We start from the raw sequence: 18,374 nt of genomic DNA, 5'->3' as shown, positions 1-18,374 counted from the left end.
AGTTCCCAGTTTACTGGGCTGTACAGTGGAAGCCTTTAGCTTCTCCAGCATTCTCATCTGCAAACAAATAATGGATGAGAACTCTGCCACTGAATCAAAAGTAAACTGAGTACTGGCTAATTTATTTTACAATCAAAATTATTATCTGTGAATGGTAACGAAGACTAGATTGAAAGACCAGTTCTCTTTTTCCTGCGTAGATGATAGCAGCCTCCTCAATCTGACTCCATATCCACTAGTGAGAAGGAGGAAACGAAGATTCTTTGGACTTTGCTGCCTTGTCTCAAGTTAAAGGATAACTAACACAAGACTGAGAGGAAAAGTCATTTGTGGGTATTATGTTCTTTGGAGTAAATGTGTTGGCAAGAAGATACTTTCCCCTTACTTCCTACTGTTTGTTGTAAATATCGGTTTTATTTTTGCTGTACAGGATGGCCAATTTTTGTAATTTTATTTTTCTCTGAAGAATTTTTTTGAAAATTGATACCCATGTACCCATGGATTCCACAGCAGTGTTATGCTTGAAATATATTTTAAACTGATTTTCACAAGCTGAACTTTTAAAAGATTATTTTTTGTAAATAATAAAGGGATGTATATTAAATACATGCTCCTGTTGTAGCTCAATGTGAACATGTGAATGAATAAATGAAAGGTCACAGCCTAATTGGAATGAAGCGGCACAAACATTGCTTTAACCCTGTCCTGAAGCAAAAAGCCCATAGGCTAAATCTGTAAAAGCAGAAAAGAAATGACAGCAGTTCACAGGAGAAACATGGTTACAAATGCATTGTCCACTCAAGCCATGCCTCCTAACTTATTCCATTTAGTCTTCCAAATAATCAGTGCAATAGAACTTCTGTTACCCACTGTCATCCTTCAGTGGATGGAGAAAATTGTAAGATATTTAGTAGCCCCAGTGATTTTCTGGTTAAGTAACTGGAAGAATGTGAATGTATTTGCGGATTGAACAGGCAGGTGGCAGATGAAATTATATCTGGAAAAATATAAAATGTTTTTCGTTGGGTCAAAAGTTCAGGAAGGATCATTATTTAAATAGAAAGAAGAACATGGAGCATGATAGAGATCAGGGAGTTCTGAGAAAATCAGAGGTAGAAATGGTCAATATTGAGTAAGTAATGAAGAGATTCTACCATTGTAGGTATTTTTGGTATGGCAGCATTAAGGTTCTGATTACTGAAGTATTAAAAAAAGTCATTTGAAATGTTGAAGGATAGATATGTGAGAAACCAGAATGGGCGAAGAGGTGTAGTAGTTGGACAGTGTTGAGCGATCATAGAAATTAGGCATGTTCTAATTGGAAAGTAGAAGGTTGAAAAGTGGACAACATACACAATAAAAAGTTCATTCACAAATAAAAACAGAAATTCTGAAGTAAAGTCACTGAAGTCAAAATGTTAACTCTGTTTCTCTCTCCATAGATGTTACTAGACCAACTGACTTTCTCCAGAATTCTCTGTTTTTGTTTCATATTTACAGCACCCACAGTAACTTATTTCATATTAAAATGTTTTCCAAAAAAGTTGAACCAGAGGACAGAGCCTGTACATGAAGAGAGCAAAGGGAAGTGAAACTCCGCAGAGGGTTGGATTTTCCCAAATTAGCTTCCTTTTCAGCCATCAGGATCATTTTAGGATCAGGAACTTGGATGTGGACCTGGATTGACTTTGGTCTAATCTTCTGGGAGACGTTCAATTAACAGCCTTCCTGCACTCATCCTTCACTGCTTCTTTGACAAAGCTGGGTGGAAAGTCAAGTCAGCAGCATGAATGGCACATAATGCTTACCAGTCAGCTGAAAAGCTGCACAAACACTGCACTCAGACAAGGAAGAAAATTTTTCTTCTGCAAGAAATTTATCAGAAGACGGATACATTCACTGAGAATCAATGGCATGCTTCTGAAGTTCACAGTAGCGACAGTACAAAGACAGATATTTTTGGAGGACAGGAACAGGAGGGCAACAGCATGACCAAGAGGCCATACTGGAGTTAATTGAAGAGGTCAGCAGCAAAGGTGGGGTTACTGACATCTGGGTACAGTTCAGGAAGTCCTTCAGTACCCTCTTATGCACTGCAATCATCAGCTGGCAGTCAAAACGCACTCGTTCACTGCATTACCAATTCTCTGCACAAAAAGACAGCAGTACGGAGGAATGTCTCATCTGATCCCTTCAGATAAGCATTCATGCACACAGGACTCAGATGCAGGCTTAAAGTGCTGTTCTTATATTCCCCATCCAAAAGTGAAGTTCTTGTGACTTTCACACTGAAAGTTTCATGTTTTTAACGCTCCAGTTTGACTCATTACAAAAGAAGAAAGCCTTTAATAGGTGGGAGAGGAGTGAAACTAGGCCTTGTGTAGGCTTCCTGAGCTTCATGGTATTGATGCAACAGATAGTCAGAGATCATCAAGGTAGTAGCAGGCCAGGCTGAGGTAAGGCGAAAATGAAGATGGATGAGAGAGAAAATGAAAACTTCATTTCTATTCCACGCAGTTGCATCACAGCTGGACCTTGCCGGTACCTTTGTCTTTGCAAGTGAACATTTGAAGCACAGAACCATGTAATAGGATGAAAACATTGGTTCATAGGTATTTCACTCAGTCCACTTCCCTGCAGCAACAACGCCAAAGCCACATCAGCAGTGACCTGAGGAGGTATCGCAGATTTCAGAGGAGGAACCACACTGTGAAAATGCACCATCCCTTCAGTCAAACACACCCTCTACTAGTGTACATACACTCATCTCCTTTCTAAGTATAGTTGGTAGCACAAGGTAGGCTGCATATCATATGCAAGCAGCAGCTGAGAGAGGCAGTAACAATTGTTGGCAGTTTCAATCAGAGGCCTGAGGACAGCTTCAGCAATTGCTGAGCGCCACCTAGCCGTTGAACCTCAGATTATCAACGAAGCTGATGCTGCTGGAAGAATACAGGATATAGCTATCTATCAAGAGTTCCCTGAGGGAATTTGGAGTCTTGCTTAGGAGATGGTAAAGTCCATTCCATCCATTCCTTGAGTGCAGCATGACTTAGGCATATGAACTCATTACTTCATTGATGAATTGTTCTTCTTCTTGGAAAACTATATGTGACAGGTCAATGGGTTAAAGAAACAGCTGCACCATTATGTCCACAGCATGCCTTCACCTTTGAGCAGTATTGATCACTGGTTACAGTCATGGCTCAGAGATGCATAGAAACACATCCAAGTGCTGCGGCACTGAGGTTAGAAGGGAAGTGCAGATGGACCTGAGAGGGTAGAGAGAAAACATGATGATAACAATAGAATCTAAGCCCAAGGTACAGCCCCAACCCCCAACTCTGTAGAAACACATCCTGCTTGTGAGTAAGGCTGTCCCACATAGGTACAGGGGTGCAGCCTTTCACAAGCAATAGCACCCAGCGGGCATGTGTCATGGTCACCTAATTCATTGGAGCAGAACAACAAGCAGCTTACCATTAGATATGTTCCAATTGAGCAGTAACTGCAGTAGAGAAGAGAAGGCAGAAAGTTAATGAGTTGCACAGTGGGGATCACTTGACTGTGTTACTTTATTAGACTGTAACATGTGTTTATTGCATTGAAAGTGTTTATGCTAGTGAAATGCACATTGATTAAGTAGAGTGGCTTGTAAGTGAAATCCTTGATTGTGTTGGTTCACAGTGTTACATTAGGAGGAGCTTAGGACTACTTTGATCAAGAATATCTTAAAGTTATCATGGGCTTTCTGGACATCCACACCTACTACTTAAAGGGTCTGGATGCAAAAAAACAGCAGTCTAAAAATTGACGTACAGGTGTATCATAACTAGATGAGGGAGTCACCTCAGCCTGCTTGGAAGGTTTGTCAATGGTACCACTGTCTCCTTGGCGAGCTGATCTTCTTCATGCACCCTCTTCCAAAGACAGAATGCTCATCAAGCTCTTGCAGCACCTGATTCACTCCTTCTGTATTGAAAAGGTGCATTTTGGAGGGTATCTCCAATTTGGTCAAGGCACCGCAACAAAATTTTGTGCAAACCTATGATCTACTCAACAGTTGCATTGATTTTCAGATAGCTGTGCTTGTATCGCTCACAGAACTCTGTGGTGTGGTGCGGCAATGGTGACACTAGCCATGTCTTCAAAAAATTCTTCTTCGGTCAGTAGAAGTCATCTATGGAGGCTGTGCAGTGTCCTGAACAGTGAAACACTGACACTGCCTCAATAGGAAGAAGTCATGGATCCTTTCATGATGGTCACATACCAGTTGCATTTAGGGAGTGAAACCCCTTCCTGTTCACAAAAGGAGTTGGCTTGTCTGGTGGCCCATTGGTGGCCATATTGGCGCAGGCTTTTGTGTCCTGTCCCCAAGAGAATCCTGAATTGGAGATGAAACTGATTGTCCTTTGGGCCTGACCAGCAACATTAATTTGGAACACGATAAAGCCACTGCCATTGCTTTCAAAATACCAGTCACCTGAATGATGAATTGTGAATGGCAAATAATGGGATGCAACAAACATCAGCAGCCATCCTAGAATGATCTGCCACAACAACATTCATAAGAACAATCAGCACTTTGGGAATGTGTCCACCCTCTCATTCTGCTTGAAGGTCCTCCTCCAAAAGGGCACACAGATCCGTAACCAACTTCTGCATTGGGTGCAGCCTTCAGAAATACTCTGCTCAAGGAGGCACAGAATGCTCAGTGTCTGCCTTTAGGGCCTGTGTTCACCCTCCTGGCCTTCAGCACCATGGAGCTACATACAACTGCTGAGCTTGCTGCAGCTCCTGCTCCCCTTCCAGTAATGCCCCTCTACCCTCTGGGTACTGAACCAGCTTGGAGTGAAGCTGCTCCTCAGTTAACCACAGAGTAAGTGGTTTCATTTCATTGTGGAACCTCAAATGCAGATAGGTCTTCACTCAATACAAAGTTATAATTAATCAGATGTTAATAATCTTAAATAATCATCATGGACATGAAATTTTAAGTCAGTGTTCATCACCCTAGATGCTGCTGGAACTGGTGATATTTCTAGCATTTCTGTTTTATTTTCAAACTTTTGGTATACACAGTATTTCATTTTTATATTAGTGATTAACACACTGCTATTTCTCTTTCAGGAATGCCTACCTTGAAGAAGTTCTATTCTTTCCAACTAAATTTCCGTTTGTCTCTCTTGCTGTAGTCTCTTTTTTTTCTTGTATTTAGCCAGGGATCTAGAAACTTCCCCTTTCACAACCACACCCATTTCATAGTAATTGTCCCAATTTTCAATTTCTTCCACATGGATTCCAACTAAAATTCCATCCTTTGTGTTTCACGCCCATCTAGCATTGCGAATTTCTCCTAGACATTTAACTTCCCTTGAATCTCATTCTAAGATTCACTCTGAATGCCATGCACCACCACATAGACAATCTTGTGTTTCTTAAGCAGAACCTGAGTTCTGATGAAAGATCACAGACATGTAAGATTAACTGCTTTTCCCTTCACTGATGCTTATTGAGCCACTGTGTATTTCCAGCATTTTCTGTTTTTATTCGGGTCTTTATCCTTTCTGACTTGGCAGATTATTTTCTCAGCAATATTTTTCCCTGTAACATTTTTTGTTGCAGCAACATCACCTGTTCTTTTATTGATAAATCTCTTTCTAAAGATGACCAAAGCCTTGATGCTTCTCTCCTTTAAAAGCATTGAATGTCTGTGTGTAGTTTCAAGCCTCAATGATTTCCTGTTGTGCACTCATCTCTTCTGAGTTTCTGGCCTGCTGACACTGCAGGATCCTTTGCGCTGCTGGTAAAGAGCCATTATTTTCTGTAACTGGCTTTTGGTTTCCTTCCCACAGCTAACACAAGCTTCCAAATTGCCAGAGGCAGGAACACATCAGCAGAGCAGCCTACTTATTTTTGTTCTAATTTTCAGTACTGTGTGCCTCCAAATCACCTCAAAGCTCTGAGGAAACTGCCCCTAGTGTTTCAGTGAGTGACTGGTCACAGGCTCCCTCAAAATACAATGGAAGGAATTAATAATGATGCATTCAAACACAAATTACAATGATTTTTGCAAAATAGCATTTTGGGTTTCAGTGCATATGTAATTTGAGACATGATATGAGGGTAGAAGTTTGACTCAAGCAGATGACTTTGAACCAATGGTTGACAAACCTTTCTACTGCTAAGTTTCTCCTGTTTTTTGTTTCTAGTTGATACAGATTCATCGCCATGATTAGTCAAATCTCTATTGCCATTGCATTGTACAAATAATAGGAGGGGGCACTTTTGGTGCAGTGGAGTGTCCCTACCTCTTAGCTAGGAGGCCTGCATTCAAGTTCCACCTGCTCCAGAGGTGATTAGAAAATATTTCCAAATAATAGGGTTACAGAACTCAAGCTATGTGGACGTTATTTTTTTAAATCTTGCCTTTCCCATGTTTGAATTTGAAAGTTTCCAAAATTTAAAAAAACACACAGAAGGAATTGTAGTTTCAACACAGAATTAAGATGCACGTAATACAAAGAGCATAGGTTAAACACTGGTGAAAATATTCAACTTCATCAGCTGAGTGTTGACCTGGTAGAATTAGAACTGCCACTCCTGGGGGTTACCAAAGCCAGACACACTCAGCAGCCAAACCATGTGCATTCACACAAAAAAATGATCATGAGTTTAAAATCTGTTGATATAATAAATTAATATAAACACTGCAATTCCTTTTGTGCACTGAATTACTTTATTAGTTAAATTATATAAATGATTACTGATAAAACTACATCATTGCTGAATAAAACATGCTTTATCCAAGCTTTTTGTCTTGCACTTAGTAGGACATTTTACAAGAATTCCATTTCAAGGGTAAATCAACGTTTACACTGAGTTCTAATTAATTAGAAAGTGGACCCTGGTAGGGCTTTACCATGGACAATGCACACACTAATGCAGATTGACAATTAACTTCATAGATTGTTTTAATTTTTAAACAAGGCAAGTTTATTCGGTTGGTCTGGAAATTGATCTGAGAAATGAGCCAGCAAATGGTTTTCCCTATCTTGTTGAGTTGAAACAGGCACCTGTGTCTGCATGTTCTTTCTGTCTGTCAGGAGCAGCCCTTATGTGTGTACAATATATATATAGACATATAGCTTCCAGCATTCTTAAATATACCGCATTGCAAATCTTACTGACAATTCTAAACTGGTTGTCAGTGTAATTCTTCTTATATTCATGATTATTCTGCAACCTTCTTCAGGCTGGGCATTTCAAGTTCTGGAGAAGGGTCACTGGACCCGAAAAGTTAAGTCTGATTTCACTCCACAGGTGCTGAGATTTTCCAGCAGTTTCTGTTTTTGTTTTGGATTTCAAGCATCCACAGTTTTTTTCGTTTTTTTTCCATATGTGACATACTGTATTGGAAGCCACGCATTAATAAATAGGGTCCATACCCTTTGCAGACAGAAGAAACATGTGCATATATGGTAACTGTATCAACTCAACAATGTAGGCAACACTTGTTTGCTGGTTCATTTTTAAGGGCAATCAGTGTCAATTTGCCTGGTGTAATATACAAACAAAGTTTAATTTTCAATCAACAGTAATCTGTGCATTCTTTATGGCAAGGCTTCTATCAATCAGAATTCTCTAGCCCACTGATCTTCTCCCATGCTGTATAAATACTATCTTTTCACTGACTTAGATTCTTGGCAAATGTCCTGATGACTGCAGGATGGAAAGCTTTGAAAAAATGTATTTTCTTCAGCAATATTCAAATAACTAGTACTAATGTATGTTAGATAATACAATAATTAATAGTAACATCGGTAGTTCAAAGCCAAAGTACACAACATACGAACGACGAGCATGCATTTTGAATTGGTGGGTGATAACAATGACAATAGCTTGATGTTCACCTTGAGGATGGTGGGATTAACATGAGAGCAGCTCATAAAAGCCTGCACAAACCAAAGGTAGATCCAATGGGTTCTTTTCCAAGGGCACTTGTCAGTCTGGAAATGATTTGAAACTACATTGACATTGACCAATGGTATTGGAATGATGGTTATTTGAAACAGTACACCAGCTAATCTTCAATGCCTGATATCAATGTCATGTGAATTAATTTTCATGGAACAATGATCTACAGCAAGAGGCAAGAAACAAGCATTCCCTTGGAGCTTCCTCAAATTGCACATTTCAAAAGTCAACATAGCAGAAACAGAGAAGTGGTTTATGTCAAACTGGGAACAATTGGTGTTGGCAGATTTTGTGAAATCTCCTTCAAAATATTTTCCACAAAATTTCTGCAAAATATTCGGGAAAGTCAATAATTAAATTCTGGAACAGAGATGTTCTTCTATATTGAATGTTTTTATATTTTTGAGAGCAGCTATCATGAATAATTTTGTTTCACATGCGCATAAATAAAGTAAAACGTAACTTAATTTGTAAATGTATATCAGATGTCGCTCTCAGTACTATGTATTCAGTCCCTTGTACCTTGCTATATTTTTTTTCTCTTTTATTTCAATAAAAAAATTAAACCTAATGTGCAATATATTAAAAATGCAAGATGTATCTAATACTATGTATACAATTTCATTAAAGCTATTGACACTTTATTCATAATAGAAAAAGCATGATACATGCATATTAAAAATTGTGTTCAATGTTCTTAGGCATGCCAGAGATAGAACTGACTGTATAAATTAAACACATTTTACATTGTTTTAATTAAATAAATTTTTACACTAAGTCCTTTTTTTGTTGTTTATTGTTACTAATGAAAATGGAATCATGAATAAAATGTATATAAATGAGATCATTATCATTCTTTCTGAACATTTACCAAGCAAGAGGTTTCAAGCAACAAGATAATGTATGGCTTAGAAGGGGTGGACACTAGGAAGTTGTTTCCGTTAGGCAGGGAGACTAGGACCCGTGGGCACAGCCTTAAAATTAGCCTTAAAATTTCTTCAGCCAGAGAGTGGTGGGCTTGTGGAATTCATTGCCGCAGAGTGCAGTGGAGGCCGGGACGTTGGATGCCTTCAAGGCAGAGATCGACAATTTCTTGATCTCAAAAGGAATCAAGGGCTACAGGGAGAGTGCAGGGAAGTGGTGTTGAGATGCCCATCAGCCAGGATTTAAATGGCGGAGTGGACTTGATGGGCCAAATGGCTTTACTTCCACTCCTATGTCTTATGGTCTTTTGGTCTAACAAGCAATCAGAAAATGGACGTTCTGAAAAAAAAGTTCAAAGAACAGGCAGAGATTACCTGGAATGAAGAGGTATTATTCCCCTGCAGTATTTGCCCTATTTCTGGGTTCATGCCAGGATATTAGTGGCTATAGAAGGCAACATGGACAGAATAAAATAAGCCTGGATACACATGGAGAGTTGGGCAGATAAATGGCAGATGGAGTTCAATCTTGGCAAATGCGAGGTGGAAGATCTAATTCAAGAGTGAAATATACAGTAAATGGAAAAGTCCTGGGGTAAATTGATGTACAGAGCGATCTGGGTGTTCAGGTCCATTGTTCCCTGAAGGTGACAACGCAGGTCAATAGAGTGGTCAAGAAGGCATACGGCATGCTTTCCTTCATCGGACGGGGTATTAAGTACAAGAGTTGGCAGGTCATGTTGCAGTTGTATAAGACTTTGGTTTGGCCACATTTAGAGTCCTGCTTACAGTTCTGGTTGCCACATTACCAAAAGGATGTGGATGCTTTGGAGAGGGTGCAAAGGAGGTTCACCAGGAAGTTGCCTGGTATGGAGGGCGCTAGCTATGAAGAGAGGTTGAGTAGATTAGGATTATTTTCATTAGAAAGACAGAGATTGAGGTGGGACCTGATCTACAAAATCATGACATGTATAGACAAGGTGGATAGGAAGAAACATGGGGGACTCAATTACTAGGGGTCATGAGTTCAAAGTGAGAGGAGGAAAGTTTATGGGAGATATGCGTGGAAAGTTCTTTACGCAGAGGTGGTGGGTGCCTGGAACGCGTTGCCAGTGGAGGTGGTAGACGCGGACACGACAGTGTCTTTTAAGATGTATCTGGACAGGTACATGGATGGGCAGGGATCAAAGGGATACAGACCCTTAGAAAATAAATAACAGGTTGAGACAGAGGATCTCAATCGGCACAGGCTTGGAGGGCTGAAGGGCCTGTTCCTGTGCTGTAATTTTCTTTGTTCTGTGCCTGAAGATGAACTGGTGAGTCTCATGTTCAGCCATCCTGCAGAAAGTGGTGCAAACCGCTGCAATACTTTACATCCCAATGGAAGACTGTAACCCAACCCTTGTAATTTGTGATGAGATAAGAGACAGAAACACTTTTTTTTCATTCTAGTGTGGGATATGGGCAGCGCAGGCAAAGCCAACATCAGCTGCCTTTTCCTAAATACTACCTGCACCAAGGGCTTGCCTGGACCATTTTAGAGGTAAGTTAGGTATCAACCACATTACTGTCAGTCCGGACTCACATCTAGGCCTGAGCAGTTAAGAATAGCATATTTCCTTTCCTGGATGTCGTTGGTGAACCAGTTGGCTTTTTAAGATGATTGAAAATGATCAGATAGTCACCATTAGACTGTCTTTAAATGCCGAGATCTGTTCAATTCAAATTTCACCATTTGCCACAATGAAATTTGAGTACATGCCCCCAGAACATTAACCTCAGTTCCTAGCACAATGACATTACCCCTATCCCCCAAACCCCCTGAAAAGTCACCGCTGCATGAAGACATTTACTTTCCACGTGAGTAAGTCATTCATATTTGTCTAAAGGTTACAGCAGCTGTTTCCTGCTTTCATCCATCTAAGTTACTGGTGTGCATTGACATCATTTCTGCCTCAAACCATCTGGATGGGTACATGAATAGGAAGAGTTTAGAGGGATATGGACGAAATGCTGGCAAATGGGTCTAGATTTATTTAGGATACCTGGTTGGCATGGACGAGTTGGACTCAAGGGGCCATTTCCGTGTTGTGTGACGCTATGATTCTATCTCATACAGAATCAAGCGAATCCCTGTTAGCTGCATTTTTACTGTTCTGTTGTTCTCACTGGCCTTTCTTTTTGTTATTATATGTGTTGGGGCTGTAACTACTCAGTGACATGCTGGTTTTACACAGATATTTAAGTCACTTCAAAGATATGCAGTGTTGTTGAAAATTGCCATTTTTTTCAGAACTCTAATTGAATGTGGCGACTATACATATTTATTCCAACTTTTTTCGACAAATTTGTGTAGAGACCAGGGTCTAGATATTCAAAGGCCGGCGGGCTTGCCAATTAGTTTGACTAGGAATTCAATATAGTGATTCAGTGTGTCAGTATTGCCACACCTGCGTGTAGTTTTTCATTTTCAAATGGTCGGCCTAGAAGAGAGCGAGAAACATTATTGCTGCAAATTAATGGTAACCTTAAACTCTACAAAGAGTTTGATAAGACGCATGTCCACTGGATTCTACAATTTTTCGTAATGTTTTCAGACCAATGTGTATAGTCTCATGCAGCTTTCAAGTTCCCTGCAGAGATATAAGCTCCTCTGCAGAAGATTGTAATGTGAGGAGCCAGGCAGCCCTATCATCACAGCTATTCCTAAGCTTGTCCTCCATCGTCATTTTCCACTGCCTTCTACCTTCTGTACCTCTAATTATTTGCCTGCCCTGATGGGAAAGACAGTTGCAACATGGCTGCTTGCTGATTTTGCCACTTGTTCCAAGCGTGAACCTCCTATAACTCCATTTATACTTAGAAAAAAAGACCATAACCATCTCCATCCACCATGACATTCCTCTGCCTGGCTGAACTCGTCCTCACCCTGAACAACTTCTCTATTAACTGCTCTCACTTTCTTCAGGTCAAGGGTGTGGCCATGGGCCCCAGTTATGCCCCTCTCTTTGTGGGGAACATGGAACATTCCGCATTTCCCATCCTACTCTGGTCCCCACCTATGAGTCTTTCTGCAGCATGTCAATGACTTGATCAATGCTGCTTCCCTTTCTTGTCCTGAATTGGAAATTTTTTATCTACTGTGCTTCCACTTTCTACCCATTCTCACCTTCACATGGTCTCTGTCTGACTCTTCCCTGACATCTCCGTTTTCATCTCTGGGATTGGCTACAAACCTACTGACTCCCATAGTGACCTTGGCTTTACATCTTCACGCCCTGCTTCATCTCTGTCGCATCTGTTCTGATGATGCCAGCTTTGACAAGGGAGCCTCTGAAATGTCCACCTTCTTCCTCAACCAAGGACTCCCCAGCACCATAACTGAGAGGGCCCTTAACCGGGTCCAACACATCTCATGCACTTCAGCCCTCACTCCATCTCTTCCCTCCCACAACAGCAGTAGGGAACCATTGTCCTCACCTACCTTTCAACCAATATCCACACCCCTAGGATCATTGGCTGCCATTTCCATCATCTCCAGCAAGATGCAACCACCAGACACATGTTCCCTTTCCCTGACATAATGGGAACTGCAGATGCTGGAGAATCCGAGAAAGCATAGTGTGGAGCTGGATGAACACAGCAGGCCGAGCAGCATCTTAGGAGCACAAAAGCTGGCATTTCGGGCCTAGACCCTTCAACAGAAAAGGGGGAGCGGGAGAGGGCTCTGAAATAAATAGGGAGAGAGGGGGAGGCAGATTGAAGATGGATAGAGGAGAAGATAGGTGGAGAGGACACAGACACGTTAAAGGGGCAGGGATGGAGCCTGGAGACGTGAGTGTAGATGGGGAGGTAGGCAGGGATAGGTCAGTTCAGGGAGGATGGGATGAGGCTAGTAGGTAGGAAATAGAGGCATGGATTGAGGTGAGAGGAGGGGACAGGTGAGAGGAAGAACAGATTAGGGAGACAGGGATGAGCTGGGCTGGTTTTGGGACGCAGTGGGGGAGGGGGGGATTTTGAAGCTTGTGAAATCCACCTTGATATCATTAGGCTGCAGGGTTCCCAAGTGGAATATGAGTTGCTGTTCCTGCAACCTTCGGGTGGCGTCATTGTGGCACTGCAGGAGGCCCAGGATGGACATGTCGTCTAAAGAATGGGAGGGGGAGTTAAAAAGGTTTGACACTGGGAGGTGCAGTTGTTTATTGCGGACTGAGCGTAGGCATTCTGCAAAGCGGTCCCCAAGCCTCCGCTTGGTTTCCCCGATATAGACGAGGCCACAACCGGTACAGTGGATACAGTATACCTCATTGGCCGATGTGCAAGTGAACCTCTGCTTAATGTGGAAAGTCATCTTGGGGCCTGGGATGGGGTTGAGGGAGGAAGTGTGGGGGCAAGTGCGGTTACAGGGGAAAATGTCAGGTGTCGTGGGGTTGGAGGGGAGTGTGGAGCAGACAAGGGAGTCACGGAGAGAGTGGTCACTCTGGAGAGCAGAGGGTGGCCATGGGTACCCGCATGGGCCCAAGCTCTGCCTGCATCTTTGTAGGTTACATGGAACAATCCCTCTTCCATACCTACACTGGCCCAACACCCCACCTCTTCCTCCGTTACATTGATGACTGTATCGGTGCCACTTCATGCTCCTAAGAGGAGCTTGAACAGTTCATTCACTTCACCAGCACCTTCCAGCCCAACCTTAAGTTCACCTGGACTATCTCCAATACCTCCCTCACCTTCCTGGACCTCTCTGTCTCCATCTGAGACAACCACCTACAAACTGATGTCCATTTCAAGCCCACCGACTCCCACAGCTACCTCGAATATACCTCCTCCCACCCAGTTTGCTGCAAAAATTCAATCCCCTATTCCCAATTCCTTCGCCTCCACCACATCTGCTCCCAGGATGAGGCATTCCACTCCTGTACATCCCAGATGTCCTCATTCTTCAAGGACTGCAACTTCTCCCCTGAAGTTGTCAAAAATGCCCTTGACTGTGTCTCCCACATTTCCCACAACTCATCCGTCACTCCCCATTCCCACAATAACCACCAAAAGAGAATTCCCCTCGTCCTCACATACCACCCCACCAACCTCCGGATACAACGCATCATCCTCCGACACTTCTGCCATCTACAATCCGACCCCACCACCCAAGACATTTTTCCAACCCCACCCTTGTCTGCCTTCCGGAGAGACCACTCTCTCCATGACTCCCTTGTCGGCTCCACACTGCCCTCCAACCCCACCACACCCGGCACCTTCCCCTGCAACCGCAGGAAATGCTACACCTGCCCCCACACCTCCTCCCTCACCCCTATCCCAGGCCCCAAGATGACATTCCACATCAAGCAGATGTTCACCTGTGGTATACTGTATCCACTGTACCCGGTGTGGCCTCGACTACATTGGGGAAACCACCAAGGTTTGGGGACTGCTTTGCAGAACACCTCCGCTTGTTTTGCAACAAACAACTGCACCTCCCAGTCGCAAACCATTTTAACTTCTCCTCCCATTCCTCAGATGACATGTCCATCCTGGGCCTCCTACAATGCCACAACGATGCCACCCAAAGATTGCAGGAAAGGCAACTCATATTCCGCTTGGGAACCCTGCAGCCCGATGGTATCAATGTGGATTTCACAAGCTTCAAAATCTCCCCTCTCCCCACTGCATCCCAAAACCAGCCCAGCTCGACCCACCTCCCTAGCCTGTTCTTCCTCTCACCTATCCCTTCCTCCCACCTCAAGCCGCACCTCCATTTCCTACCTACTAACCTCATCCTGCCTCCTTGACCTGTCCGTCTTTCCCACTGACCTATCCCCTCCCTACCTCCCCACTTACACTCACCTCTCCAGGCTCCATCCCCACCCCTTTAACTTGTCTGTCCCCTCTCCACCTATTTCCTCCTCTATCCATTTTCGATCTGTCTTTCCCTATTTATTTCAGAACCCTCCCCCCCTCCCCCTTTTCCGATGAAGGGTCTAGGCCTGAAATATCAGATTTTGTGCTCCTAAGATGCTGCTCGGCCTGCTGTCTTCATCCAGCTCCACACTTTGTTTCCTTTCCCTCCTTTGTCAGCCTTCTGTAAGGACTATTCCCTCTGGAACACCCTCGTCCACTCATCCCTCACTCCCAACACACGCCCACAGCCCCATCGCACCTCAACCTGCAACCGCAGAATATGTAACACCTGCCTGTTTACTTCCTCCCTTCCCAGTATCCAAGGTCCCAGATGCACCTTCCAGGTGAAGCAGCACTTTACCTGCACTTCACACAATCTAATCCACTGCATTTGCTGCTCAAAATGTGGTCTCCTCTGCAATGGGCAAATGAAGTGAAGAGTAGGTCAGAGCTTCAGAGAACATCTATGTTCTGTCTGCAAAAAAAGGACCTTGAGATTCCTGTTGCCTGCCGCTTTTACACAGCATCCTGTTCCCTGGCCAATATCTGTGTCTCAGGCTTGCTGCAGAGCTCCGACAAAGCTCAGTGCGAGCTGGAAGAACAACACCTCATTATCCACCTGGAAGTCTGCAGCCTTATGGACTTAATATTGAGTTCAACAGTTTTAGGGTGAGGCCATGTCCTTACCCCAAACCCCACCTACCAGCCTTTGTCCATCACATAGGCTACGACCATACACAACCCATTGTCAGCTACTAATTGTCCCCATTACCAGCTGTTTATTCTCCAAACTGACCTTTAACCACTCTTTTGTCCAAATGATTTTCTCTCTCTTTGGCGTCTATCTCCACATATCATTTATTCTCCCCCTCCCCCAACTACCTTCTCCATAAATACCAACCTTTTCTTAGCTCCAGTCAGTTCTGAAGAAGGTCACTGGTCCCAAACTATTAGATCTGATTTCTCTCCACAGATACTGCTGGAAAACTCAACGGATCTAGACCAGTTAAGTTTTCCAGCAGTTTCTTGTTTTGTTTCTGATTTCCAGCGTCCACAGTTCTTTCAGTTTCTCCCCCTAACTCTTTAGTGGTCTATATTTTATTTTGTTTTGCAGGTAGAGTTCTTATCCTTTTGGATATAAAGTGGTCTGTGCCATGCTAAGTTTTTTTCATCCACCTCCTATTGATATTCTGTAATTTACCTTTTAACATCTTTGTTCAATTTTCTATGAAGCTAACATCACTGTACTGCCAGATCTCAAAACCAGCTTTAATCCTGTTAAGAGATAATGGAACTGCAGATGCTTGAGAATCCAAGATAACAAAGTGTGGATCTGGATGAACACAGCAGGCCAAGCAACATCTTAGGAGCACAAAAGCTGACATTTTGGGCCTAGACCCTTCATCAGAAAATCTCTTTTCTGATGAAGGGTCTAGGCCCAAAACATCAGCTTTTGTGCTCCTAAGATGTTGCTTGGCCTGCTGTGTTCATCCAGATCCACACTTGGTTATCTTTAATCCTGTTAAGCCAGTCTCCTTGTTTATATAAAATCTCTGACTCCACTAAGGAAGCTAAGCAATCCGATAGGATGTTAATAAAAATGTACTTGTATCAAAATTTAGTGAGATTCCTGTTAGCACTCTCCAAATTGACAAACAGAATCAACAATGCAATTCCAAATGGAATGAAGATGAAACACATTGTCATGTTTCAGAGATAGTAGGAACTGCAGATGCTGGAGAATCTGAGATACAAGGTGTAGAGCTGGATGAACACAACAGGCCAAACAGCATCAGAGGAGCAGGAAGGCTGATGTTTTGGGCCTAGTCCTGAAATGTCAGCCTTTGTGCTCCTCTGATGCTGCTTGGCCTGCTGTGTTCAGCTAGCCCTACACCTTGTTATCTCACACTCTCATGTTTGTGTGTTTAATTAGTTTGGAACAAAGAAAACTGAGATCCGGTGTTAATAGATTTACTTTTGATTTTTTAATCTTCTAAACACTGTGCTGTTTTGTACATCTAGCATGATGTTGCAAAGTCCACCTTTATTCTTGATGTGTCGGATGTTTTTATGGAACTGAGCTTAAACTTTCAGTATTGCTGAAAGATATGATACTTGATTTTAAAATTGGCTTTCCAACAACCTGGTGAACTCTGGGTCCTGTTCTTACAAAGTAATCAAAAAGATGAGCGGAATTTTGGCTTTGATGGGAGTACAGTATTCAATGACACAAATGTAAAATTCTCGAATGCTAACAATTTAAAATAAAAATAATAAATGCTGGCGATACCCAGCAGGACAGAAAGTGTCCGTAAAACAAGAAGCACGGTTAATTTTTCAGGTCAAATAAAAACAAATAGTTGTGATCTATGGAATTTTGGGATAGAGGCAGAAAGTGCTGAAGAAACTGAACTGGCAGCATCTATGGAGAGAGAAAAACAAAGCTAATTTTCAAATCCAATGTGACTTTTCTTTGGTACCAAATTATATAGGACTTGAGATATTAAGTTTCTGTCTACAGATGCTGGCAGAATTATTGTTTCTCCTGAGTACATTGTTTTAATTTTTCAGATCAAAGTTTTTTCATCAGAACAGAATTGGGATAGTATCTGGATTTCAAGATTTCAGTTATATGGAGAGATTACATAAACAATGGTTGTATCCTCTGGAATTTAGAAGACAGGAGCTGTAGCACTGGCCTCCCAGTGGTGTTGGTGCAGGCAGCACTGAAATCCCACAGTGGGATAAAGGTATTCAATGCACCTCTGGCCATTTCCAGCACAGCAAGTCATGTGCTGTATGCTGGTGTGGGTGGGAAGGTCTGCATTGCAGCATAGAAACATAGAAAATAGGTGCAGAAGTCGGCTATTTGGCCCTTCAAGCCTACATCACCACTTAATAAGATCATGGCTGATCATGCAATTTCAGTATCCTATTCTTGCTTTCTCTCCACATCCTGTGATCCCTTTAGCCACAAGGGCCACGTCCAGCTCCTTCTTGAATATATCTAATCAACTGGCCCCAACTGCTTCCTGTGGGAGAGAATTCTACAGATTCACAACTCTCTGAGTAAAGAAATCCTTCCTCATTTCAGTCTTGAATGGCTTACCCTTTATTCTATGATGTCTAAGCCTGGGCTTCCCCAACTTTGGGAACATTCTTCCCGCATCTAGGCTGTCCAGTCCCATCGGGATTTTATATGTTTCTACGAGACAGCCCCTCATTTTTATAAATTCCAGTGAGTACAAGCCCAGTCGATCCAATCTTTCTGGAAAATGATCACCAATGGATCCGCTATTTCTAGGGCCACTTCCTTAAGTACTCTGTATGCAGAGCCTCAGGCCCTGGGGACTTATTGGATTTTAACCCCATCAAATTCGCCAAAACCATTTCCTGACTAATAAGAATTTCCTTCAGTTCCTCCTTCATGCTTGACCCTCTGTCCCCATATTATTTCCTGAAGATTATTTGTCTCCTCCTTAGTAAAGACAGATCCAAACTATTTGTTCAACTGGTTTGCCATCTCTTTGTTGTCCATTATGAGTTCACCTGATTCTAACTGCAAGGTATCTATGT

At 42.5% G+C, this 18,374-nt stretch overlaps 1 protein-coding gene across 1 annotated transcript in view; it reads left to right on the top strand.

Moving 5' to 3' along the window:
* Nucleotides 1–8,757, top strand: part of rgs7bpa (regulator of G protein signaling 7 binding protein a) — a 90,942-nt gene extending 82,185 nt beyond the window's left edge. Inside the window, exon 6 of the mRNA XM_059648223.1 lies at nucleotides 201–8,757. Within this exon, the coding sequence (XP_059504206.1) occupies nucleotides 201–292 (92 nt within the window). The 3' untranslated portion in view covers nucleotides 293–8,757. The remainder of the gene's footprint in view (nucleotides 1–200) is intronic.
* The last annotated feature ends 9,617 nt before the right edge of the window (nucleotides 8,758–18,374 follow it).

Source organism: Stegostoma tigrinum, chromosome 1, assembly GCF_030684315.1.
Source record: "Stegostoma tigrinum isolate sSteTig4 chromosome 1, sSteTig4.hap1, whole genome shotgun sequence".
In the NCBI taxonomy this organism is placed as follows: domain Eukaryota; kingdom Metazoa; phylum Chordata; class Chondrichthyes; order Orectolobiformes; family Stegostomatidae; genus Stegostoma; species Stegostoma tigrinum.
The sequence above is the reverse complement of the archived record's forward strand: the minus strand, read 5'-3'. Positions and strand labels throughout refer to the sequence as shown.